The sequence below is a fragment of the Verticillium nonalfalfae genome (assembly GCF_003724135.2).
Source record: "Verticillium nonalfalfae strain VnAa140/NRRL 66861 chromosome Unknown scaffold_106, whole genome shotgun sequence".
NCBI lineage: Eukaryota > Fungi > Ascomycota > Sordariomycetes > Glomerellales > Plectosphaerellaceae > Verticillium > Verticillium nonalfalfae.
Genome location: NW_021167331.1, coordinates 55407 through 79150, shown reverse-complemented (window position 1 = coordinate 79150; position 23744 = coordinate 55407). Strand labels below are relative to the sequence as shown.

At 57.9% G+C, this 23744-nt stretch overlaps 8 protein-coding genes across 8 annotated transcripts; 3 read left to right on the top strand and 5 right to left on the bottom strand.

The window, feature by feature from the left end:
* Positions 1–16: 16 nt before the first annotated feature.
* Positions 17–2029, bottom strand: D7B24_000523 (uncharacterized protein; the record flags this gene model as incomplete). Its single annotated transcript, XM_028634779.1, has 2 exons — positions 17–1386; positions 1600–2029. The coding sequence occupies 2 exons, from the start codon at positions 2027–2029 to the stop codon at positions 17–19; spliced, it is 1800 nt and encodes a 599-aa protein (XP_028492563.1).
* Positions 2030–3515: 1486 nt separating this feature from the next.
* On the bottom strand, positions 3516–4689 carry D7B24_000522 (uncharacterized protein; the record flags this gene model as incomplete). The annotated part of the gene is made up of 4 exons (XM_028634778.1): positions 3516–3653; positions 3735–4228; positions 4328–4440; positions 4526–4689. The coding sequence occupies 4 exons, from the start codon at positions 4687–4689 to the stop codon at positions 3516–3518; spliced, it is 909 nt and encodes a 302-aa protein (XP_028492562.1).
* A 1600-nt stretch (positions 4690–6289) lies between these two features.
* D7B24_000521 (uncharacterized protein) lies at positions 6290–7795 on the bottom strand (the record flags this gene model as incomplete). Its single annotated transcript, XM_028634777.1, has 6 exons — positions 6290–6443; positions 6504–7066; positions 7121–7225; positions 7282–7400; positions 7476–7530; positions 7586–7795. The coding sequence occupies 6 exons, from the start codon at positions 7793–7795 to the stop codon at positions 6290–6292; spliced, it is 1206 nt and encodes a 401-aa protein (XP_028492561.1).
* A 2051-nt stretch (positions 7796–9846) lies between these two features.
* On the top strand, positions 9847–12018 carry D7B24_000520 (uncharacterized protein; the record flags this gene model as incomplete). The annotated part of the gene is made up of 7 exons (XM_028634776.1): positions 9847–9871; positions 9925–9968; positions 10027–11175; positions 11229–11490; positions 11549–11760; positions 11850–11936; positions 12007–12018. The coding sequence occupies 7 exons, from the start codon at positions 9847–9849 to the stop codon at positions 12016–12018; spliced, it is 1791 nt and encodes a 596-aa protein (XP_028492560.1).
* Positions 12019–12920: 902 nt separating this feature from the next.
* RPS13 (ribosomal 40S subunit protein S13) lies at positions 12921–13681 on the top strand (the record flags this gene model as incomplete). Its single annotated transcript, XM_028634775.1, has 4 exons — positions 12921–13122; positions 13187–13219; positions 13398–13444; positions 13508–13681. The coding sequence occupies 4 exons, from the start codon at positions 12921–12923 to the stop codon at positions 13679–13681; spliced, it is 456 nt and encodes a 151-aa protein (XP_028492559.1).
* Positions 13682–14101: 420 nt separating this feature from the next.
* SDC1 (COMPASS (complex proteins associated with Set1p) component) lies at positions 14102–14807 on the bottom strand (the record flags this gene model as incomplete). The annotated part of the gene is made up of 3 exons (XM_028634774.1): positions 14102–14177; positions 14232–14485; positions 14547–14807. The coding sequence occupies 3 exons, from the start codon at positions 14805–14807 to the stop codon at positions 14102–14104; spliced, it is 591 nt and encodes a 196-aa protein (XP_028492558.1).
* Positions 14808–15332: 525 nt separating this feature from the next.
* FAN1 (Fanconi-associated nuclease 1) lies at positions 15333–17916 on the top strand (the record flags this gene model as incomplete). The annotated part of the gene is made up of 2 exons (XM_028634773.1): positions 15333–15829; positions 15882–17916. 2 exons carry the CDS (start codon positions 15333–15335, stop codon positions 17914–17916), a joined length of 2532 nt encoding a protein of 843 aa, XP_028492557.1.
* Positions 17917–21595: 3679 nt separating this feature from the next.
* Positions 21596–22273, bottom strand: D7B24_000516 (uncharacterized protein; the record flags this gene model as incomplete). The annotated part of the gene is made up of 1 exon (XM_028634772.1): positions 21596–22273. The coding sequence occupies one exon, from the start codon at positions 22271–22273 to the stop codon at positions 21596–21598; it is 678 nt and encodes a 225-aa protein (XP_028492556.1).
* Positions 22274–23744: the final 1471 nt, after the last annotated feature.

Below are 23744 nucleotides of genomic sequence, written 5' to 3'. Positions count from 1 at the left end.
GTCAAGGTCACGTACGTCATGTCCTGATGCTCTCCAACGTAGCAACAACCCACTCCATGACCTCGCCGGCCTCGCTCGACGACATGTCCTCATGCACGGTCAGACACCTCTCGACGACGTCCCGGTACAGGCGCCCCGTCTTGGACGCGAGGCCCGGCACGAGGACGGGCAGCACGACCTTGTCGCGCCACCGCTCAGCCGAGTAGTGCGGCTTATAGTAGGTGCTGAGGACCTTCCACCAGCCAATCTCGAGCAGCACGAGGCCGAGGCTGTAGATGTCGTGGCTCTTGCGGTAGGGTTGGCGGGGGCCGCCGTTGTCTCTCTCGTGGCTGTTGCTGTTTTTCTCGTGGCTGCTGCCGCCGCCGCCGTGGCTGCCGCTGCCGAAGGAGGAGACGCGCGGGTCGCGGTAGAGGTTGACGATGCTGGGGTTGCGCGGGTTGACGGACATTTCGGGGTCGAGGTCTGGGCGGGAGGCGTCGAAGCCGACGAGGTGGGGGGCTTCGATGCAGGGGACCTGCGCTGCGGAGGACGCGGCGTCCTTCTGCGAGGAGGAGGACGAGGACGAGGAGGACGAGGGGGCGGCGGGGCGGATGAAGAGAATGTTGGCACTGCAGAGGGACTTGTGCAGCCAGTCGAGCGAGTGGAGGGACCAGAGGGCCACGGCGAGGGTGCGGGCGAGGTCGATGCGGGCCGTGAGGTCGGGGGTGCGGAGGGGCCCGGCGATGAGGGCGTGGAGGGAGGTGTGGGCGGGCGTCGCGGCGTCGGCGTCGGCGGGGGTGTCGGCGGGGGGTTCGGCGGCGAGGGAGGCCGCGTCGGAGGGCGTTGGCGAGGGGCAAGGCGGCAGCTTGTAGACGAGGCCGTAGCGCGGGTGGGCGGGCGCGTCGTCGCCGTAGCCGACACAGTCGGGCGTGTGCAGGTCCGGGTGGCGGGCCGAGGCGGAGCGCAGCATGCGGGCGAGGTCGTCGAGGCGGCGGAGGTGCAGGAAGCGCTCGTCCGGGTCCTCGCGGTCGTACTCAACCCACTCGACGAGGACGGGGCCGTGGGCGCTGTGGCGGGCGGCGACGCGCGGGTCGTGGCCGGGCGTCGATCTGGGCGGGCCGCCGCCGTGGGTCGAGGGGTTCGCGTCCAGCGTCAGGTCGGCGCGGGCGACGCGGAAGGCAAAGGTCGGGCGGAACTGGGCCTGGGGCGTGAGGTCGAGGTTGATACGCAGCTTCTTGAGGGCGGCCGAGGCGCGGAGCTGCGGGTACGAATCCTCGGCCGAGGAGGCGAGGAGGGCGAGCTCGGCCACGTCGCGCTGGGCGTGGTCGAGGAGCGAGTGGCGCCACGCGCGGTGGAGGGATGGCAGGCGAGACGGCGGGAAGAGCTGGTCGAGGCCATCGTTGAAGTCTGCTCGCGTCAGTGGCCTGCGAGGACGCACGTGCGGGCAAGGGGAGAGGACCAAGGGGGGAGGACCAAGGACGAAGGGGCCACGATGTACCTTTGAGGTCCCGGAGGAGGGCAGTGAACTTTTCCTTGTCTGTAGATAGCCTCATCAGCCCCATGACCCATCCTGTCCGGCCGTGGACAGAGTCGAAACGCAGACGAGGAACACAAACGCACCAGCAATGACCCATTTGGCCCGCAGCGTCAACTCCTTCCGCCACCCCCTCTCCCTGCCGCCGTCGCGCTCGCGCGCCTCCTTCGCCCCCTTGGCCTGGCCGTTCTGGGCCGCGGCCTCCTCGACGATGCCGTAGCGATCCCGCAGCTTGACAAAGTCCGTCACCGTCGCGTGCAGCTCCTCCATGATGCGCCCCGCCAGCGCCGCCATCTGCGGCGTGCTCTCGCGCTCGAGCCGGCCCTCGGCGACCCCCCACTCGCGGCCCCAGACGACGAGCCGCATCTCCTCGATGCGCACCTTGCACACGAGCCGCGCGCTGTCCTGGTCGAGCCGCGCCGCCGTCGTGAAGTACCCGTACGCCCGCACGCAGCCGTCGAAGAGCTGGCCGAGGAACCCGATGACGCCGAGCGCCGTCGCCGCCGCCTCCGCCATGGGCTGATGCTCGGGTCTGTTCCCTGTGGCCTGGATCACAGGATCCCCTGCCTAGGAACGAGCCAAGTGGTGGAACTGCAGGAGGAGTGAGCGTGGGCGCTTGACGTATTGGATTTCTACCTACAATACGGTGGCCCTGAAGAAGTGAGCTATGGACAGTGGTCTCCTGATACCTGAGAGCCTCAGACTAGTGTCAAGACCACATGCAAACCGGAATACTCCCCCTCCCAACGTCGTGTGCCCCTGAACAATGCGGTACATGATCGTGGGACGTTCGAGGGCATCGGCGGTGCTGACATAATCAGATCGCCAAAGTGGGGTCAAGGCGTTCTTTCCTCGGTGAGGTGCGCCATGTCCTTTTCCTGTTCAGTCTGCAACTTGACGACAGCGTCCCCAGCTTGGCCTGCTCTCGTGCGGCATGCTCACGCCAACGAGAGCCACGTTTGTCTGCGATGGTCAACGCTGTTCTGCGCTTGCTGTACGTCTGCCTCGAATCATGCACTGCGGTCTCGATCCGAGCAAGTGGCTTGCAGACAACGAATGGCACATCTAAAACCCATACACTACAAGCAGCATCTGTACGGGGGGGGCTACGTCTGTCCAGGTAGACAGACAATCACCGAGGCTCTCCGTCCCCGAGCATGACGCCTGCTATCTTATTTCTTGCCAACCCGCTGGCCACGTCAAGAAATTCGGTTCCTCGTCTTGAAATCCCAGCACGCGAACGCATGCGAGACGAAGGAAACGAACATGCTTTCCTTTTTTCTGCAAGGGAGGTCGTCGAGTGACAGCACGGCCCAGAGCAATGTCCGGTGCGGAAACAAAGTGGGCGCGACCGTCGTCAGGGTCTCGGGCCGAACATTGGTGCTGCTGCCTTTGTGCGAGATGGCTCTGGAACAGGCGCGGGCGAGGCGGGGCCGGCGGGAAAAAAAGCAATGGTTCGGAGAGCATGGGGTGCAAGAGAGAACACGCTCCCTCATGCGCTGCGCAACATTGGCTCGACACCCAGAGGCTCGCGCGGCCCTTCGTGCGCCGGCTGCTTTCCCACCTTCAACGTGCTTGAACAGCGACACACCCCGAACATCGTCCTCATACCCACGCATCGACCCGTGCATCATGACCTCGCCGTGCAACTGAAAGATGACTGTGATTCATTTTTTTCCCGCCTGAATCTAAAACCCGAAGCCCGCCGTGCTCTGACGGAAGACTCCTTTCCCGACAACATCATTCATATATGACCAACTGATGCATGGCCCTCGTGATTTCCCTGCTGTCCGTGGCGCCGTGGCGGCCGCGCAGCTTTTTACATACATGGCGGCCCCCCCTCCGCTGAGATCCCCTCTTCTTCGTGCCGAGGCGCTCGCGTCTCCCACCGCGTGGGCAAGTTGAAGTCCTCTTGCACGTTTCCCCCTCTTCCATCTTCGCGACGCGCGCCCACATGGCGTGGGGTCCCGGGGACCCGTCCGAGACGTGAGAGTATTCGTGCTTAGTACACCTTCTTCTTCTCGTCAATGCTGAACTGGCCGGGGCCGCTGTTGACGAGGAGGAGGAGACCGCCGACGATGGAGAGAATCTGGAAGAAGTCGTACTTGGCGAAATCCTTGTGGGGGTGGTGCTCGTGGAGCTGCCATCTCGTCAGTACATGCACCCAAGAAAAGAAAAGAAAAGAAATGAAAAAAAAAAAGTCAAAGCAGGGACCGCGTACCGTCCAGAAGTTGTTCACAAAGAGGTTGAACACGCTGAGAATGACAACGAGCAGCGTGGCGCTGAACTTGGCCTTGAAACCGACAACGACCATGACGGACGCAATGGCGCCGATGATGGAGACAATGATGCGGCCAAAGGTCCAGGTGCCGCTGAAGACGAAGCCGACGAACAGGAAGATGAGAAGCACGCGGCCGGCGAGCTGGAAGTACATCTTGCGGTCCTTCTCGTCGAGCTCGGGAATGCCGGCAAACGCCTTGGACTTGCGGACCCACGAGTCCGACATGACCATGAGGAGGCCGCCAATGACCGACAGGTTGCGCAGGAAGAAGTTGAGGTCAAAAATGAGACCGTAGCCGAGGGCCTGCGTGACGACGACACCCATGAGGCCAAACACGGCGTAGTCGGAGTGCTTGCGGATGATGACGAGCACGGAACACGCGATCATGGCGACGACGTTTGTGAGAAGGAAAAGATGCGTGATGCCCGACGGAACTAAGGGGCAGTGTCAGCGAAGAGGCCGGGCAGAGAGAGAGAGAGAGAGAGAGGCACGGCGCGCCCGCCGCTTGGGGACTTGGAGAGGGCACAACATACTGTGTCGGTAGTCGTTGAGGTAAAGAAGCTGATCGCTCCACTGGGTGACGATGCGCAGAGCATCTTCGAGGAAGGTGACGACGATCAGGAATCGGCCAATTGCGGGCAGGTATCTGACAGAGAGACATCACAGTCAGTTTGCCTGCATTCCAGGGGAGGTACGGAGGAAGAAGAAGAAGAGGGAGAAGAAGAACTCACGGCCTGATCGGCTCGCTGACGCTGTCAAGAAGGTCCTCGATCTTGCTGGTCTGTTGACGGATCACGTCCAGAGGGCTCGAATCACTCGAGTCCTGGCTGCTGGGACCACCGAAAGACGGCTGGCCGACGCCCATGCCGTACGAAGGCCCTCTCTGCTGAGCCATGATGAGCAGCGCGGGAGGGTGAGATGTGTGATTGTTGGTGGAAGGAGAGGGCGTGTCGCTGCGCGGAAGAAGAAGAAGAAGAAGAAGAGTTCGAGGACGGTATAGCCCTAGCCAGCAAGGGACAACAAGGTTGTTTGGTTGCACACGAATGTCGAGCTATCGAATTGAGGAGAGGACGGTCACCAGAAATGGGACCAGGTCGCGAGGCCGAAGCTGAAGAGCTGGGGAAGAATTGGCCGTGGTTCTGTTCGGCAGATGGGCGAAAGGGGGAAAATGTGGGTGGGAAGAGGATATGTTGTCCTGAAGCAGGTGATGCTCTCCTTAAGAAGAGGAGTGGAGGCGATTCACTGTGTTGAGCTTCCTGTCGGAGACAACCTAGGGGACAAGCAATGGAGCAATGGGGCAATTGGGGAGAGGGGGGGGGGGAGGCGCAGAAGGCCGAAGTAGAGTTCACTGCTTCCAAGGTGTAGAGGAACCTCGCAGGGTGGATGACCTCAGACAATCCAATCCCATGGCGCGGAATCGTTTAGGTGTCCTTTTTTAGAGCCACGAGCAAAAAGCAGGTGCTCGTGCGGGTACCTAACGCGACGCAGCGCAAGTGCCTTAGCAGGTAGGTACCTGCTACGGAAGCTACAGCACCCAGATGTGGTGCAGCTCGAGCACGAGGGGTGTGGCTGGGCGGGGCCGCCAGCTGCCGCTCTCCTGTGCTCCAGCGCTCCACCGCCAGGCGTCTTGGCGCTATCCCCTCCGTACCTTACCTAGATACCTTGGGTAGGTCGCTACCTACCTAGGCACCTACCTACATTCGTACCTACCAGGCTCGCTCTCGCCATGTCTCTCCCTCTCACTGAAGACCTCCACTCACCCGCGGCGGCACTGATCACGTATGCCGTCGTGAGCAGCCTCCTGCCTTTTCTGGCCACGAACTTTCCCCTCTTCCGACCTTATCTGCGAGCGGCAGTTGCTGCTATGGATGATGCGACCGCGAGCTGATGGGACGTTCGATGGGTGCGCGATTGCGTCCCTCCCATCGTCATGTGGTCCACATTCCTTGCGAGTGTGCAACCCGCCTTCGATCAAAGAAGCTTTTCACTGCACTAAGAGCATCGTCTGTCCATTTCAGGGCCTGAATGGTTGCTAGCTCTTGGCATTGGGACCACGTCCGGTTTTCTTTGATCACCAGTCAGCAAAATCTTGACACTCGGAACGATTCCCAAGCTGTGCAGGCATGGTAGACGTTCGATCCTCAGAAACGATCACCAGTCGCATGTCAACAGCGTCTGGAAACAAAAATCTGCTTGGTCGAAACAATCTTCCTCGTTGACAATGTACAGTGAATCTAAATGTTGTGATGGCCAACCTCTATATTTCCAGAGGTATAGCACGCCCCGTCAACCCATGTTGCTGCCCTCAGGGCCCTGTTCCCCCAATTTGATGAAGAATCCAAACAAACCCCCTTACCGTCATGGTCGATGCCAAAAATAGAGGGTGTGGGGGTTACCGAAAAGAAGTTCAAAGCATGCTTTACAAATAACCAAGCGCCCCTCCAGTCGCCAGCCCGAGTCCAGTGCTGCCGAGCAAGTCCAATCTATGCAAATCCTCAGATGGGCTTGTTAGGGTACGAGGGTGGCGCGCTCGTCGGGTTTCCTGGTGTCGGCAGCTCCACGGGGGCTTGGCTCGGAGGCTGGTTGAAGCTGGGTGAGTATACCATGCCGGGCGGCGGTGAACCCTGTTGGCTCATACGCGGGTCAGACCTAGCGAGAGAGTCAGCTCATCTGTCCATCACCACTTTCAACGCTCGTTGAGCTGCTTACATATACGAGGCGTGCGGGTTCTCCATGCCGTGCCCACCATAGCCATAGCCATGCGCCGGCTGTGAGCCCACGGTGGCGGGACTGTTTGACATCATGGCCGGCGGGCTGTGCTGGTCTCGATAGGGTTCAGACGACGGCGGTTGCGTGCTCCATTGCGCCGCGCTCCAACGGCTGTCGGACCCTGGGCTCTTTGGTGTTGTCATGAAGTTAGCCTCACTGACAGGCGGTGGGGGGGCTTGATAAGTGTCTCGTCGTTGCGCCTTGTCGAGGCCGCCGCGCCTGCCGCAGAACCAAATGAGTGCCGCGCCAATGATGAGCACGGCGACGCCGCCGATGACTATGCCTGCAATGGCGCCAGCGCTGAGATCCGAGCCTCCTCCACCCGAACCGGAGCTTTCGTTGGAGCCAGATGCTCCGCCAGAATCATTGCCGTTGGGTGATGGTGTGCCCGATGTGCCCGGCGGGCTTGAATCATCTTCACCGGGGAACGGTTCGCCAGGGAGGATTTGGTACGTCAACCCCTCGAGTGCGTCTTGCTGTCCTTCCAGCGTGAACGTTGAGTTCTTTTGTCTCGTCAGCAACGAAGGGTCAAGTTTCACCACGATGAAGCCACTCACAGGATTGATCACCCCGATCATGTGCTTCTGGTAACAAGATCCAGGTGCACCACAGTAGTAGAATATGGGTTCCGTATCATTGATTTTGACCTGGTACCGTGGGGGCTGTAGAACGAGGTCAGAATAATGCTGCAATACTTCTTGATGATACATGGACTTACATCATTGGTGATGGCAGCGACAGGCTTAGGGCCACTGTAAAACCCTTGTCTGCCGATATCGATGTATTCATACGGCGTGCAAGGGTAGCCATACTCGGCTCGGATGACTGAGTGGTTTGCTGGATAGAAGATCCATTCTGGGGCTGGGCATCAGCCTGGAAGACGCAACGACGAGTAGTACAAGTTAAACCCACCGATCGTGTCACCAATCTCTGCTGTCACCTCGTCTTCTGTGAACCGATGGCCAGACTAGAGACACGAATTAGTGGCAGTCCATGAGCATGATCTGTGTCCATGCACTTACAGCGCCGACGGCAATGGTGATGGTCTGAGGGTCTCTGCTAGAGGAAGAGGTCGCCACGCTCCGGCTCGGTGCCCTCGTCGTAGCAGGTGAGGATTCTGTGGTAGAAGCGCTGATTGTCTCTTCCGCTTCAGAGTCCGACTGTGCGTGAACACCAAGCGTAAGGATGGCCCAGGCCATCAGTGGTGACACCAACATATTGACTGCTCTCATAGTGCTCAATGTGAAACGACGCGTGCAGTATCAACTGAGAGGTGTAGAAGAGGAAAGGATGGAGAAGACGGAGGCGGCCAACGGGGGATGGTAGCAAATCATAAGAACAAGCACCCTCCAATCCTACATGGCCACTGGGAGGGGAAGCCATGAAGGGGACCCAAAAGGAGCCGAAGGGGGTGTCAGGAACTGGTTGGGGGCGGAGGCGGTGCCACCAGCGATGGCTGTACCTCACGGCTGGGTAAACTCAAGGGCCAGCCTGGCGCAGGATGGATGGGATCACATCCTGGGCGACGGCCCCGGAAGAAAGAAACTGAAGCCAACGCATCCTAGTGAAGCCATGTCCTCGCCCTAACAGAGGGTCCATACTCGACGCCTTTGTCCCCCCAACCAGCGATGTATCATTGAGCCTAGATCTGGACGTTCGCCCACACAACGGGTACGATGCTAATCGGACGGGTCTTCCGCGAAGGACGTACAATGAAGATCTTGGACCAAAGCATATGCTGAGGGCTTGGCGGGCTAGGATCAAGCTGACATGCAGGAGGGTGGTGGGCATATGCAGCCTCACCGCAGCGCTCATAATTGTACCGTCGCTGCTCGACTGTGGTGCAGGATACGAGTATGTATACCTCGGCCAGGCATTGCCGTTGTAAGACAGTGACGGTCGAAGAGACAAGTTATCAGCCTTTGTTTTGATCAGCAAGTTGCCTCGCGACTTGGCGTCGGCAATGCGCTGAACATCGTCGTGGGCGAACAACAGACAATGAACTCGAGGTGGCGGGTGCACACCACTGCGATTGCTCTTTCGAAATCCGTCCACCCACGCGCGAGCTCGGCAGCGGGGTCTGCATGGAGAGAGCCTTCGAATGCCACCCTCCTCGCGCCATGCCTGCCAGCTTCCTGTATGTGCCAACACCCAGAAGATCGGGCCATGGACGAAGACAGTGAGTGGTCCGCGGCCGGGCGGCCGATCTGCGCATGGGGGCTGAAATGAACAATAAGCTCCCGCTGGAGTCCTAGGAGGTGAGGTCGGCCGCCGTGGTGCGCTAACCTGGAACAGGCTGGTCAAAGTCATTCGACCGACGGCTGAAGTGGAGCTTCCCGTTGGTGACAACAAGAAGTGTGGTGACAGGTGGCGGCCAGTCCGACCATCCCTTGCGTCGAGATGGTGTGAAGGGCTATGTTGAGAAGACCGGCAGAGGCCCCCAGCCTGCATTCGATGTGGCTTGGAGACCGGTGTCGCCGCTGGCCTGACCTCTCAGAGGATCAAGTTGCTTCCTTGACCGCATGTGCCGTAAGCTGACGATGGCGAGGGGCCGAGCTAACATCGTCGGCCCTGGCAGGTCCTGGGCGGGAGGAGGTGGTCCTCTCAACCGCGAGGCGTTCTTCGGCACGGCAGCCCAATGGTCAGTAGAGTTCGGTACGCCAGATAGTCTTTCTCGAATCGCCTCGATGCCGTATTCTGAGGCGCTTCCTTGGCGACGGATCACTTTAGCTTGGTATCGCTCATCGAAACTCGACGGCTCAACACCATCGTCACATGAAAGGAGACGCGTTCAGCTGATTCTGATAGATGTAAGAGACATCAAGACCAAGACCGACCGGCGTATCTTCGATGGAGTCATACTCTGAGGATCCTTTCGTGGCTGGCATCATGTCATGCTCTTGTCATGACTTTAGCTCTCGTGGCTCCAGTGGACAACCATGCTGGTGTCTCCGAAGGGAAGAAAGGGCGGAGGGGGATTGTAACTCTGAGGATTGACGTCGCTTAGTCATCCAAACGAGGACATGATAAGATAAGCCAGGAACGCTCAAAGCTCGCTGTTGCAAATTGAGAGCAACTGGCCAATGAGCAGACGACTGTCCGTGCTCCAGCCTCGCTGCCTTGCAATTCAGACAAGCCCAGCCGAGAGCCTCAGTCAACTTCCATCCATCTTGCTCCAGAAAGCAAATCGCTGATTCGCCGCGTGCATTACCTACGCGCAGCCATTGATCAGCGCTCTTTCCTTGTCATCGCTGTCGAGGCTCTTTGACCGACGACCGTCAGCATGAACGGCGACGGCTACTCTCGAGGTTTGTTGTCTGTGGCCCTTTTGGCAAACTTGCCCTTAACAGTATTTACACAGACGAGCGACGAGGCGGAGGTGGAGGCGGAGGTCGCGACTACCAGGTATGCTACTCCCTTGACAATTGAAACTCCGCATTTTCTTTAACACAACACTCACCAGCGCGGACATCGCGACGACCGGCGCGATCGAGAACGCGGCGGAGAACGCGGAGGAGAACGCGGCCAGGAGCGAGGTGGCGACCGCGGCCAGGAGCGCAGCCACCGAGACCGTCGCCGATCCCGCTCGCCCTACGAACGAGGCTCGAGACGCCAGGAAAACGACGATAGTTACGCCGCCAGCCGAAGCCACAGGGAACGCGAGCGTGAAGACAGATACTCTGGAAGAGACAGGCGCGCCGAGCGGGATTGGGACCGTGATCGCGGTTCATCCCGGCGCGATGCCAGGAGAGATGACGATGATCGCGGCGCGCGGAGGGGAGGCGACAGAGACCAATTCGACGATCGCAGGCGCGGCGGCCGCGACAGAAATGAAGAATTCGCCCGGCGTGAGCAGCGTCCCCGGAGCGCTAGCCCGCCCCCCAAAAAGCGCGAGCCGACCCCCGATCTAACCGACATCGTGTCGGTGCTGGATCGCAAGCGTCGCCTCACCCAGTGGGATATCAAGCCCCCTGGCTACGAGAACGTCACGGCCGAACAGGCAAAGCTGTCCGGCATGTTCCCTCTGCCCGGTGCCCCGCGTCAACAACCCATGGACCCTACCAAGCTCCAAGCTTTCATGAACCAGCCCGGCACCGTTAACAGCGCGTCCCTGAAGCCCAGCAACTCCCGCCAGGCGAAGCGGCTGCTCGTCAGCAAGCTCCCCTCTTCGGCGACCGAGGAGAGCGTGGCCAGCTTCTTCAACTTGCAGCTCAATGGCTTGAATGTCATTGAGAGCACCGACCCTTGCGTTTCCTGCCAGCTGTCAAATGACAAGTCCTTCTGCGTGGTCGAGTTCCGCAACGCCTCCGAGGCAACCGTGGCTTTGGCATTGGATGGCATCTCGATGGAGGCTGATTCTGGTACCGACGGCGCTGCTGGGCGTGGAATGGAGATTCGCAGGCCCAAGGATTACATTGTCCCTGCCGTCACGGAGGAGCTGCCCTACGAGCCTGGTGTCGTTTCGAGCAATGTTGTCGACACGCCGAACAAGCTCAGCATCACTGGTTTCCCGCCTTACCTGACGGAAGAGCAGGTTACAGAACTCCTGACATCGTTCGGAGAGCTTAAGGCTTTCGTGCTTGTCCGCGATCGACACACAGATGAGTCTCGGGTAGGTTGAGGGATCTCTTGCAAAAGACACAGTTTGAGTAACGATTCTCTTAGGGCTTTGTATTCTGCGAGTATGTCGATAGCGCTGCCAATGATGTTGCTATCCAGGGCTTGTCCGGAATGGACCTCGGAAACAGCAAGCTCAAGATCCAGAAGGCCAGTATCGGCGTTACGCAGGTTGCAGGCGTTGAGATGGGCGTGGCCGCCATGTCCATGCTGGCTGGCACCACGGCGACCGACTCCGAAGAAAGCCGGGTATTGCAGCTTCTCAACATGGTCACGGCCGACGAGCTGATGGACAATGAGGACTATGAGGGTATGTGGCTCTGCAGTATTTGGTTCTGTGAAATATTCGCTAACCTTTCCACCCCCAGAAATCGTGGAAGATGTGCAGGAAGAGTGCGCCAAATATGGCACCGTTCTAGAGGTCAAGGTACCCCGCCCCGTCGGCGGCAGCAGGCAATCAGCCGGAGTTGGCAAGATCTTCGTCAAATACGAGACCAAGGAGGCGACGAAAAAGGCCCTCCAGTCTTTGGCGGGCAGGAAATTTGCGGATAGGACTGTCGTCACGACATATTTCCCAGAGGTATGATCTTTGCGATGCTCGGACTTACGTCTAGAGACTAACATTTGTATAGGAGAACTTTGACGTGAATGCTTGGTAGGGTGCATCAGACAGTGCCCCTACGAACTGGTTTAACGGGCAATGGAAAGGAACATGAAGTGTGTCACAAAAAGGGTCCAGAGTCGACCCACGGGAAAGTTAGCGGATGGGCCATTCAGAGATTGAGTTCAAACGTTTGCCACAAGACCCAGAGCCCATGTATCATAGTGTCATGAGTAAAAACATTCTGCGACAGAAATGCCATGTCAAGCGGCTGTGAAGGGGTGAGATGTGATCAGGACATAGATGACACTGAGCATTCGATGTGTAGTTAAGAGACTCTCAAGTCGTGTCACTGATGTCTGGGAACCTATTTTGGTAGAGAAACGTATTAGGCACAAGGATCAAGGAGACCGAGTCACATAGTTATGACATCAACGGACGTGGAAACAGTTGGACAAATGGTCATTGTATTGAGCTACATACGCATCCATAGGTTCAGATGCTGAAAGACTAAGGCTACTTTGCTGTCAGTCTTTGATACTCCAAATGCGTTCGACAAGACAGTAAAAGGGTTTGCAGCATCAGAAGTCCGTTTAATGCATCGAGCCGTAAGGCTCTAAAATAAGAGGTACCAGAAAAAATGTAAAGGTGATAATCATCATTTGGAGCGTAGGGAAGACCAGGAGAAGGGCGGCAGACTTACGATGTAGGAGAATCAGTCGATTGGCGCAAGGAAGCGCGGGTGTAAGGAAAAGATTGAACAGAAATATGGAAGCAAAGCGAAGTGGCAGAGAAGGATGAAGGAGCGATTGAAAACTAGAGGTGAAGAAAAGCTGTCGAGCTTGAGGTCCACCCAATTCAAGATTGTAGATTAGCGCACAGACCACTGGCTGCCCCTTCCATCCAGCCCACCCCTCCTGTCTTCCTATCCCCTAAAATCCACAACGCGAGAGCCCAACTCGGGGTGGCCCTAATTAACCGAGAAAACTCCTCACACAATCGGACGGCCGACCCTCCACTCCACCATTGCAATCGCAGGCCGCGCAGCAACTTTTCTCTTCCTCCCCCTCTAGCGACTGAACGACTAGCAAACACGACCCAACCGCCGTCTCCAGCAACGACCACCGACAGCCGCCAAAATGGGTAGAATGCACAGCAAGGGCAAGGGCATCAGCTCCTCTGCTATCCCCTACTCGCGCACCGCGCCCTCGTGGCTCAAGACCAACCCCGACCAGGTCGTCGACCAGATCTGCAAGCTGGCCAAGAAGGGTGCCACCCCCTCGCAGATTGGTGTTGTCCTCCGTGACTCCCAGGGCATTGCCCAGGTGAAGATTGTCACCGGTACGTTGCGCTTGAGAAGAAGCCCGGTAACGTGACAAGACATTCGCTAATAAAGACGGCACAGGAAACAAGATCCTCCGCATCCTGAAGTCCAACGGTACGACCCCAATAGCAGTGTGAAGCGTCGGTGCGATGAACGTCCAGCAATGGACGTGGGAATAAGAAAAAAGCAAACATCAAACCGTTCGCGAGGAGACGACCTTGCGTCGTTCTCCCGAAACGCAAACAAAAACTATGCCTCTGTACGGTCTCGGCTGACAGAGTGATCACTACAGGCCTCGCCCCCGATCTTCCTGAGGATCTTTACATGCTCATCAAGAAGGTAAGCCAACCCCCTCCGTCCGCACATTGCGACCCGGAGTGCAATATTAACATGTCATCTAAGGCCGTCGCCGTCCGCAAGCACCTCGAGCGCAACCGCAAGGACAAGGACTCCAAGTTCCGCCTCATTCTCATCGAGTCGCGTGTCCACCGTCTTGCCCGCTACTACAAGACCGTCGGCGTCCTGCCCCCCACCTGGAGGTACGAGAGCGCCACTGCCAGCACCATCGTCGCTTAAGCGATGAGCTGCTCGCGAGTGGAGGCCCGGACAACGGGTCCAGACGAACGTCCCAGCGGAGGAAAAATTACGGTGGTCATGGAGTTGGGGTTAGGAAACTGCATTTTCGGCAGCGCAGCTTGCTCCTTCTGGTCGTCACGACGATCATGATAGTCAGAGACTTCGTTGAAATGAAAGCAAAACGATTCTCGGCACCTCAATTCAATAATGCCGCCCTCAAGTCAACATATGCCTATGGGTATCTCTCGCGCGTGACATAAATGCTCGGCGCCCCTATTGATCCCCCCCTTGGAACGCCTGTTCGACAGCCATTTGCCGACCTCGCCGCCCGTCTGGTCCATGCTACCATTGATTGCCGCCTTCCTTCTTCTCATATCTTTGCGCCCGCCTCGACTATGACAGCCTTGTATGTCGCAACACCTAGTTGTCTGTCTGCTCGAGTTCCTTAGATCGCTGGATGAGGTAATTGCCCAGAACGCGAAGAGGGTCCTTGGGTCTAGTGCAGCGTCAGCAACACCAACTAGATGGGTTTTTCAGAGTAGCGACTCACTTGTCTTTCGCAATCTGTTTCATGCCGTCAAGCAGCACAGTCGTGACATTGTTGTTGAGATACTGGCGGACGGGATCGCCGTGAGAAGCAGCCTTGTCAGGCATTGTGAACCCTGGGTCAGGATGGACCGAGCCAGCGCGGGAGCTGCCAGGCTCCTTGTCGTGGTTGCCATTGACGGTGCGACTGGGTGTAGCCGTGCGAGGCATGGGGCTAGCAACAGTAGGGGTGAAGGATTGGGCAGCAGGAGCGGGCGACTACGAGGGATCACAGAGTCAGCTAGGATGCAGGGCATCGCAAGTAGTTGGCACCCCTTACCGGCGCGTTGTCGCCAGTGGGCGCATCGGGCATCAGCACATCAGCAGTAGCGGCAGCCGTCTCCAAGGTTGACGTCAGATCTGTTGAGGGAGTGGGGGCGAGCTCTCTGGCTGCCACGGGTTCCTCAATGGCTATCTTTGTTCCATCGTCGGGAACATCCACAGATGCGAGCACATGTGCGGGAGTAGGCGCGGGAGCATCTGCAACAGGTTGGTCGGCGGATGTTTGCGGGGTGTCCGCAGCGTTCAGTGTGTCTGACATTGTGCTGTAGTTGATTGAGATAACGTTTGTGTGGATGCAGATTGCTCAAAAGTCAACGTTGCTGATTGTAGTGTGTCGAAATTGTTTGCCAATCGATGTTGCAAGCCTGATGATGAGATTGAATGGGTCTGAGTGGACAGGCGGCAATGTGGTTCTGTTGGAGTTGATAAAGTAAGGACTGTTGTCAATTCGTCGCTCGCCACCTGAGTGTATATCGTGTTGTCGTTAGGCTGTTGAACCAGTCTCAGGCCTTCATGAAGTCGAAGGGAAGATGCTAGCCTTGTTGCGTGCCGTCACTCAACGTAGGCTCCTCGTTGTGTGACATGGCTTGTAGAGGGGCTATGCTTCTAGCGCTATTGTGCTGTGACACAGCGCGAAGTCAGCTGACCTCGCGTCCCTGTGACGCTGCACATCGCCACGGCCAGCCTGTGCGTGTCGCGTGAATTTGCCATCTCCATCAAGCAAACATTATAAGATCCATGCGCACAGCTTGATCGGCTAAGATGACGGATCTGAGCAACCATTATGGATGACTTTGTTCAACGGCGACCTCGGGCCCTCGCCTCTGAACCTGAATTGCTCCGGCCAAAGTCGCCCTCACCCGAGGAGCCTCCCATGAAGAAGCCTAAGGTTGAGGATGGCGCTCCAGATCACACAGCTGCAACAGATGCTGTCGGCTGCTTCAACCAGGACTCTGATGAAAAACTCGCAGTTGCTTCACATGAGGAAGATGTAGAATCGGAGAGTCGGGAGACTCGACATCACCATCCCGCCATTGAGGATGCATTACCACCAGTCGAGACAGACAAGGAAGCTATCGAAAGATATGAGTTATACAAGGCATCTCAGTCCTCAGATGTAGGCGAAAAGCCTCAGTGGGTCAAGGGTAAAAGCTCCATTTACGTTGATGCTTTCAATCTGGCACTGGATACAGTGTTGGAAGACGAGTCTCACCTGTTCGACATGAGAGAACGGACTGTTTTTGAGCAATGGAGGCTCCTTGACTACCAGAGCCAATACCTGTGAGCCACCTCCTTCATCATTCAAGGACGTCCAAGCTAATTCTTACATCAGCTACGTTCGTCTTTTCCTCCGTAAGACGTCTGCGTGGCATCGTTCCGACCGACTCGGGTATCATTGTGATATCTCGCACATGGACACAGCCATTGCAAGCCTTCAGGAAACAAGAGAGCTTCCAGAAGAAGCTCCAAGCTCACAAGACGACCCGGTGAAAGGTGTTGCTCTTGAAGAGTTTGGTCTCGGCGACGACTTCACATTTGCCGACAGCTCTGAGGAACACATTACAACGGTGGACGAAGCTGCGACACTACTGGGACTTGAAGAGCTCAAGTCTTTGTGCAAGGAAGCCAAGGTTCAGGGAAAGAACAAAGCAGGGCTCGTCAAGGCACTCTGTCGCATGAGCTATCAACAGGCAGGGCTTATGTCTGTCGGCCTGCAGAGGTCAGCGAGTGGGAGTCGCAGTAGCAAGGAGTCATCGCCCGTCAAAGACATCTCGCCGGTAGCCTCTCGATTACCACCGACCTTGACGAAACAAGACTCGAATCGGGCTCAGCATTTCTTGGACAAGATCCTGGCGATCACAGGCCGCTGTATCCGACTGTCGCCCTTGACGTACAAGTTGTTCGAGAGGGTACATCTTGTCTTTTATCGGTCAACAGAATGGACCGAAAAGTCATTGACAACCATCATTCTTGCCAAGATTGCCCGACGCAACTTTCCAGAGTACATTGTTTGTCGAACGTCAAATATCTTCAAGTCAAGGAGACATCTCCTAGAGTTCGAGGCGGGTGTTCGTCTCGAATCGGAGGTCGACCAAATCTTAGAATTTCATGGATCACCCGGAAAAGAAGGCTTCAGCAAGGTTATTGATATCTTCGACAGGATTTACCCTCGATGGCAGGTGCTCATTCAGGAAGAGCTTATCAAAGAAGCCACAGTCTACGATCCAGGGGAAGGAGCCTATCTGAGGCGATTCACGCCGGTGCATTCGTATACACGCATCATCCACAAGGCTACATCGGTCCTCGGCCGCATGAAGGAGCACAAGAAGGAGCATGGCCTCCTGACCGAACTGCTCGATCAGAATCTGTTCCATCCGGCGCGGCGCGGGAGCTGGTATCAACGAAAAGCTCTACTGGAAGAACACTACATGCATGCACTCGACCCGGCTCCCGCGTCTGAAAATCTAGAAAAGCAGAAGAGGCACTGGAAGAGAATCGCCATGTCGACATGCGAAGCCGGACTCCAGGACAATGACTGCCACGTCATCTTTCACTACGACTTGCAGAAGCGCCTAGTTAAGATCGAGAAGCAGCTTCGCATCCCATTTAGTGAGCAGCACGATTTCGGTCACATCCGGCTGAAGGCCCCAGAGGAGCACACGGTGGAGGGTGTGCAGCTGAAGGAGGTAGACCCCATTGGCAAGAATGGACGTCAGGCCAGCACCAAGACGCATTGGATAGATGAAGAGGAGGACGGGGGTGAATGCAGTGTTGAGGAGATGTGCCTGAGCTCATACCGCAGCAAGGGCTGGAAGGGATACCATGCCGAAGGAGGCATCATCCGCACACTGTTCGCCTACCTCTTTTACGACGTTCTATTCCTCTACGTTCCGAACGTATTTCAGACGGCGTATCAGACATGCCCGCTCGACTTGCACACCGACTCTTTCTATCCGACACGCGCTTCCGAGATCAACCACCGGCTGGTGGAGATTGCCAACGGGGCCGCAGAGCGCATCATCCGGCAGGTAAATGAGCGAGAGCGGGACAGGCGGACATGCGTCGTGGGCTTGAACTGGGATTACGACGTGGAAGATTTGGTCGAGCTCGTCGACTGCTTCAACAGCAGCGCACTGTCCACAATCTGCAAGGTGATGGCGCAAGAGTACCGCCAGCGCGGAGGTGGCATCCCAGACCTGATCCTCTGGCGGACCGAGCCCCAGAAGGAGTGCATGTTCGCCGAGGTCAAGAGCGCGAACGACCGTCTCAGCGATACGCAGCGGTTGTGGATTCACGTGCTGACGGGCGCCGGCGTCAGGGTCGCGCTCTGCAATGCTGTCGCGCGCGAGATCAAGGTGGTCGACTGAGGCGTGAGGATAACCTGGGCATTGACCAGTCGGTTGCGTTGCATGGCCATCGCGTGTGACAGCGGCTGGCAGATTGCGGCAGTGTTCCTATGCACGGCGGGCGAGTGACATGACAAGACACGAACGGTGGCGATGCTTCGAGACTTTCTTCATCTCGTTTCAGAAACTACCATGGTTGAACGCGCGGTTCTGACAGATGAGGTCGCCCCCCAGGGCGGCCTTCGATTCGTCCTGTTTCCCTCGTGGGCAAATGATGGTCGACCCCGGCAAGATTGTCGCAGGGGCAATGTGAAACGAGCTTGGGCCAAGAATAGCAACAATCCTCGAGATGCGCTGCAGCTGTGAGTGGTTGAAGGTTTTTGCAGAAGCAAAAGCTTCCATGAAGCGAAGCGCGTGGGCATCCCCAGCTTGCCGGGCTGGTGATGATGCAGCACATTTCGACACATCACGAGCTCTGGTCGTTTCAGCGACCGCCCTATGCTTGGCTCTCGTTTCAGGAGCTTCGACGGGTAGGTTTCCGGGCTCTCGTGAACCGTGTCTGGGAGAAAGAAAAGGGTTCATCGGAGATTTCGGTCGACCCAATCACAACCCCCTTCCTCAATGCAGCGGCCCCGGTCATATCTCGCTGCCAGAGTCGGTCAGGTGCTCGAGGCCCCTGTCTTTTTTTCTGTGCCCTCGCTGCTGGGCCTCGACCAGCTCACCCGAGCAGACAGACGCCAGGGCAACAGAAGCAGGGGAGGAGGAGGGGCGTTTGGCATAGGCGTCGACGTTGGCGTTGGCGCCAGCAAGGCAAGCAACGCACTCTTGCACCAACATGACATCGGTGACAAGGCGCGGCAGAGTGAGCGAGCGTGCTAGGGAGGCAGAGACAGGGTTGGGAGAGGGGAGGGGGCCAGCAAAGGGCTTAAACTACGCAGCAGCAGTAGCTGCAGCACGGAAGCACAAGAGAGATCAAGTCGTCACACTGGCTCGTTCGGCATGTCGACGTCCGATTCGCGCAAGAGGAGGGGAAGGGTACGTGCTGTACATGTACGTGCTGTATGTGCGGCTTTGCCTGCCTGCTTGCCTAGCTGTGTGTGCCTCTCCGTCGCGCTGCTGCAAGTTGCGTTGCGTCGTGCGCTGCGCTGCTGCGTTGCGTTGCGTTGGGGCGCTGTGTGCTCCATGCGCGCCGCGGCAGGCAGGCCCATGATCACAGTCTTCTTCGGCGGTTCTGTGATGTGGGCACATTGTCTCGGAGGGAAGGGGGGGGACGACGGGGGCCAGGCGGTTCCGTCCCAAGATGAGATGGCAGATTCGTTTTCGCCGTGCGCCCTCTCACAAGGTCTGTCTTTCTCTCACCGAGGTAAGAAACATCGGACGTCCATTCAGCTGCTTCAGCTCACCTTGACCTCTCACCTCGCTGAAGGATCCCGAGCGGCCAGCCCGTCACCTCGATTGTCGACCAACCAACCATCAGCAACAACAGGGAGAAGAAGAAGAAGAAGTGTGCCCTGCGGATGCGGAAGCACACGATGTGAAAATGCAATCACAGGTCCGGTTTCAATCAAGCCCTCTCTCACTCTCTCTCAACCACCCACCGCCCACCCCTGGTCACGCCGGCGCTTAATCCGGGCCAGGGTGCGAAGCCATGAACCAACGACGCCAACCAATCATGGTGACCACCGCCCGATTTCTCCCAAATGTGACGGGCTCGCGCACATCCGCCGTCGAACCAATCACCCCCTTCCCGCACGAACGCCGTTCGACAAGGCGCCTAAACCGCATCCCCCGTCCAGTCAACGAGCTGCACTTCCCTCCTCCTGCCCCCTTCCCGCCTCTGGACACAGACCAGGGGACGAGGGAGACGGGGGGGAGAGGAGTGCGCCATCACTAGCACCCCTCCCCCCCCCTCCCCTTCTTCTCTTCGCTGAGCCCGGGATCCTGGGTCCACGGTCGATTTTGCCTGGCGTTAGCGCCTCCTCCGAACCAGGGAGTGCTGTGCCGTTTTTACTCTTCGCGCTTCCGCGCTGCACCTCGACACCGTGTTCTCCTTTGCTTCTCGGCACTGGGCTGAACAGTCATTGTGACGACCGGGTGATGATGCGTCGTCTTCCGGATAGAGTATGGCAAAGGAGTCCTCGGGGAAGTGAAAGGAGGGAGGGGGGGGCGGGAATGGAGGGAAGGAGGGGGGTCGGGTGACAGCCGGTCCATGGTCATGATGAACGAACAAGCGCAAAAACGGAGACCTAGTAAACGGGAGGCCAGCAGATGCAACAGAAGAGAAGAGGGAGGGGTGTCTACAGAGAAGAAGAAGAAGCAGCAGCAGCAGCAAAAGCACACAATGAAAGAATAGACAGCACGAAGGAGGGGTGGGCAGCCGGGCGGGCGGGCACAGAGGGTCGCTGACGGCGAGACACATGGCAGGCCGCCCGGATGCTGGAGGCGAATCTATCGTGAGTTGTGATAGACGGCCCAAACGGTTGACCGAGCCTTGGCCTCGCTGCCTGCGTCTCACACGTCGGCGACGGGCGAGTCGACAACGACGCAACACCATGCTATGGGGCCCCCCCCTCCCAAGCGGAGAGGGCATACGAATCAGTGCACATCGAAAACTGCAAAGACGCACGCAGGTGAACAGGCTGGCTGGCAGGTCCAAAAGAAAACAAAGGTCCCCGCAACACCAGCGTCGCCGGGTGGGTCCGCTTCTCCACGACCGCGTGGCCGCATCGAGGGCCGCGCATCACAGAGAGAACAGCCTTCATCGATTTGCCCGCATGCCGCCTGGGCGAGACAGAAACGAGAGAGAGAGAGAGAGAAAGGGACGTGTCAATAAACAAACAAACATGCACCCCGTCATGAGCGGTCATGCAGAGACGCGAACAAAAAGCCATATGTCGAGTGACTTGCGTATGAATAGTGGGTTCAGCAATACTATTGCGAATCGGCTTGTATCGAGCTGTATTCCTGACGCTGCCTATCGAAGCTCCAAGAGAGCCTGACTGCCCCCTCCCTCCACTTCCCCTCCTCTGCGTCTGCTCTCTGCTGCCATTGATATGCCACCCTACAGCCTGGCCACTCACCTCCGCCCCCCAGCTCCTCTCGTTCGCCGCTACAGTATGCTCCCCCCCCCTTCCATGCCTAAGCACGTAGCAAAGGAAAAAAAAATGGACAAGTGTATCCCAGAAAAAGTAGTGTCCGCCTGTCCCTTCATGGTATCGCATATTGCGGGCCCAACATGTGTGAGCCCATTGCACCTACGCCGTAAAACTCCCAAAAGTTTCTCCTGTGTCTGAGTTTCGATTTAAATGTGTCCCGGTAAGCCTGGGTCGTGAGGACCCAAACCTCCCAAGCTCTCCGGTCCAGTCCGCTTGCAGTCGTCATCCCTCCGAATACGCCATTGACATGCGCGCCAGCGAGCCTGCTTGTTGCAAATCAAGGAGGGAATGGTGTGTGTGTGTGTCCGTGAGTGTTTGCATAAACGTCGTGTCATCTGAGGATTGGTTCGCCCTCATCATCTTTTGGAGAACGAGAACTGGGAGGTCGTTGAACAAAGAAAACATCGAGTCGGCTGTGCGTTGCCGAAGAAGTGAAAAAGAAAAAGATAGTATGGCCCCCAATCGCGGGGCCGCGCATTACGTGATGGTTGTGGTGGTGCAGCAGCAGCAGCTGCTGCTGCTACTACTACTGGGCGTGTTTTCCCTTACGCAGGTGTGTGCTCGACCTTGCGCCTCTTGCCTTTGGGTGCAGGGTTCATCTTTGGAGTAGGGTTGTAGGTGACTGTCCTCGTGACGACTTCGCGAATGTGCCTCACGCTCGTCCGCGTAGGCTTTCTCTTCTCGGCGAATCTCGCCTTGAGAGCGGCGTCCCAGTCAAAGACAGAGTGGACAGAGCGTGCGCTGAATGGTGACCTCGCCGTCATGGGGGTAGCGCTCATGGGAGAGTCAACGTGGGAAAAGGCTGGTGAGGGCGGTATCTTCAGGCTGGGGAAGGATGCATCGCCGTTTGGTGGTGCGGACATGGGCAGCCGTGTGAAAGGGCTGGGAGGAATAGCTGGCGCGCTGGCGGGAACCTTGTGTTGGTGTTCGCACTTGCACGAGCAATCGGTCGCCTCGCTCGTGGCGGTAGAGGGCAAAGACTCGGTTGTGGCCGTCTCCTCCTCGGAAGTATCTCTCCGAGGACCGGGCGAGGTGACAGACATGGACTTGAGGAAATCCATGTATGCTGTGGGCGGACTGATGGGAGTCTTGGTGGGGAGGTCTACGCAGGACATGGGCCTCGCAGACATGGGCGTGGTGACGGAGAAGACGGCTTCCGAGGGAAAGGTGCCGGTGACGGGCGTGGCCAGCTGCGGCAGCTTGGGTCTGGTGGATGAAGGCATGATGGCGGGAGTCGTGATGCGTTGACGTAGTGAGTGGCGTGGGCGTAAGAGTGAGTGAGGTGGAAGGGTGGTACAGGACAGGGCAAGGCAGGACGCGAGGGGGTGAGGACAAGTCAAGCGAATGACTTGAGGAGAATGTCGATCTGCCTGCGGGCTGTGAAGATGAGGTTCGCCTGTGAAGAGAGGGAAAGGGCAGAGGAAGGGAGTGCCGGCAGTTGGAGGTAGGAAAATGTGGAATATGTATTCCAACCAAGATGGGCGTCCGTCGGGTCAGTGTCGGCGGGCCTGGTGTAAGTGGGAGTGGAAGGGATGGGAGGGCTGCGGATGGGATGGCTAAGCTCTGGCGGCAAGCAGGTAGCTAGAGCACCCAAAGGCTTGGTCTGGTGTGTAAATAGTGACCGGCACTGTTCCGTTTGACGAGCAGGATGAAGCAGGGGTGGTGGGCACGAAACGAGCGGGAGAGGGCGTTTCGAGGAGGATCAGAACAAGGTCCCAGGATCAGGGGCTGATGACGGGGGCACCAACGGGGGGATGAGAAGGTGACGGTGATGGTTGGTGGGCGACAGGAGTGGAGTGGGGTGGGCGTTTGATTCGAGGACAGTGGGCGCGTAGCCGTGCCGCTTTTGTCGTCGCTCGTTTTTGTGCTGCTGCGAGGCGAGTCGATATGGTCGAGGTCGAGCAGACAGACACCAACCTGAACTGACGGGGGCCGACGTGATTCATATGCTTTCGTCCTGGGTGTGTGTGTGTGTGTGTGTGTGTGCGCGCGCGCGCCTTGCCTGCTTCTGCTTCGACCCTCATCTCAGGCCTTTCCGGCCTGCTGCTGCTTCACAGAGCGCGCGGCTTCGTAGGCGTATCGGTCTCTGTTACGGTCGAGCGAGGAAATGGCTGCCGTTTTGCGTCGTCAAGCGCTCAGGTTCGTCCGTGAGCAGAGAGCCATGTCTTTTCCAATCGTATGCCGTCGACAGAAGCCTGTCGAGATCGAGAGCGCGCGCCATCTGAAGGTGTGCAGCGGCCGGGGCCAGCGACCTCATGGCTATTGGCAGTGATGCACTGCAGCTCTCCCGCTCTCTGCTGTCACCCTGTTGCGACTCGATCGAGCTCCACATCCGCGCGCCTGTTGGGGAGGTAAGGGGAAGGCCACGACGACGGCCACCCGCAGCCCTCTTCCTTCTGGCTTCAACGTCGTTGTCTAACGACGGCTTCTCGTCCCCCTTCCCGACGGACGTGGCGCTGTGTTGTAGAAGCCTGCCAGTCGTCGAGATCTAGCGCTCGTGCCTTCCCTGGCTACGACGACAACTGGCCCGGCGATCTGGAGCCGCCAAAAGTTCTTGATAAGCGCCGCCCAGACCAGAACAAACCGTTGTCAAGCAGTCCTTCATTCGCTGACCATCCCCCAAGTGCAATCCTTCGCGCGGTCGACTGCACGCCGCCATGCTCGTCCGGGGCTCAGCACAAACATATTGGCCCT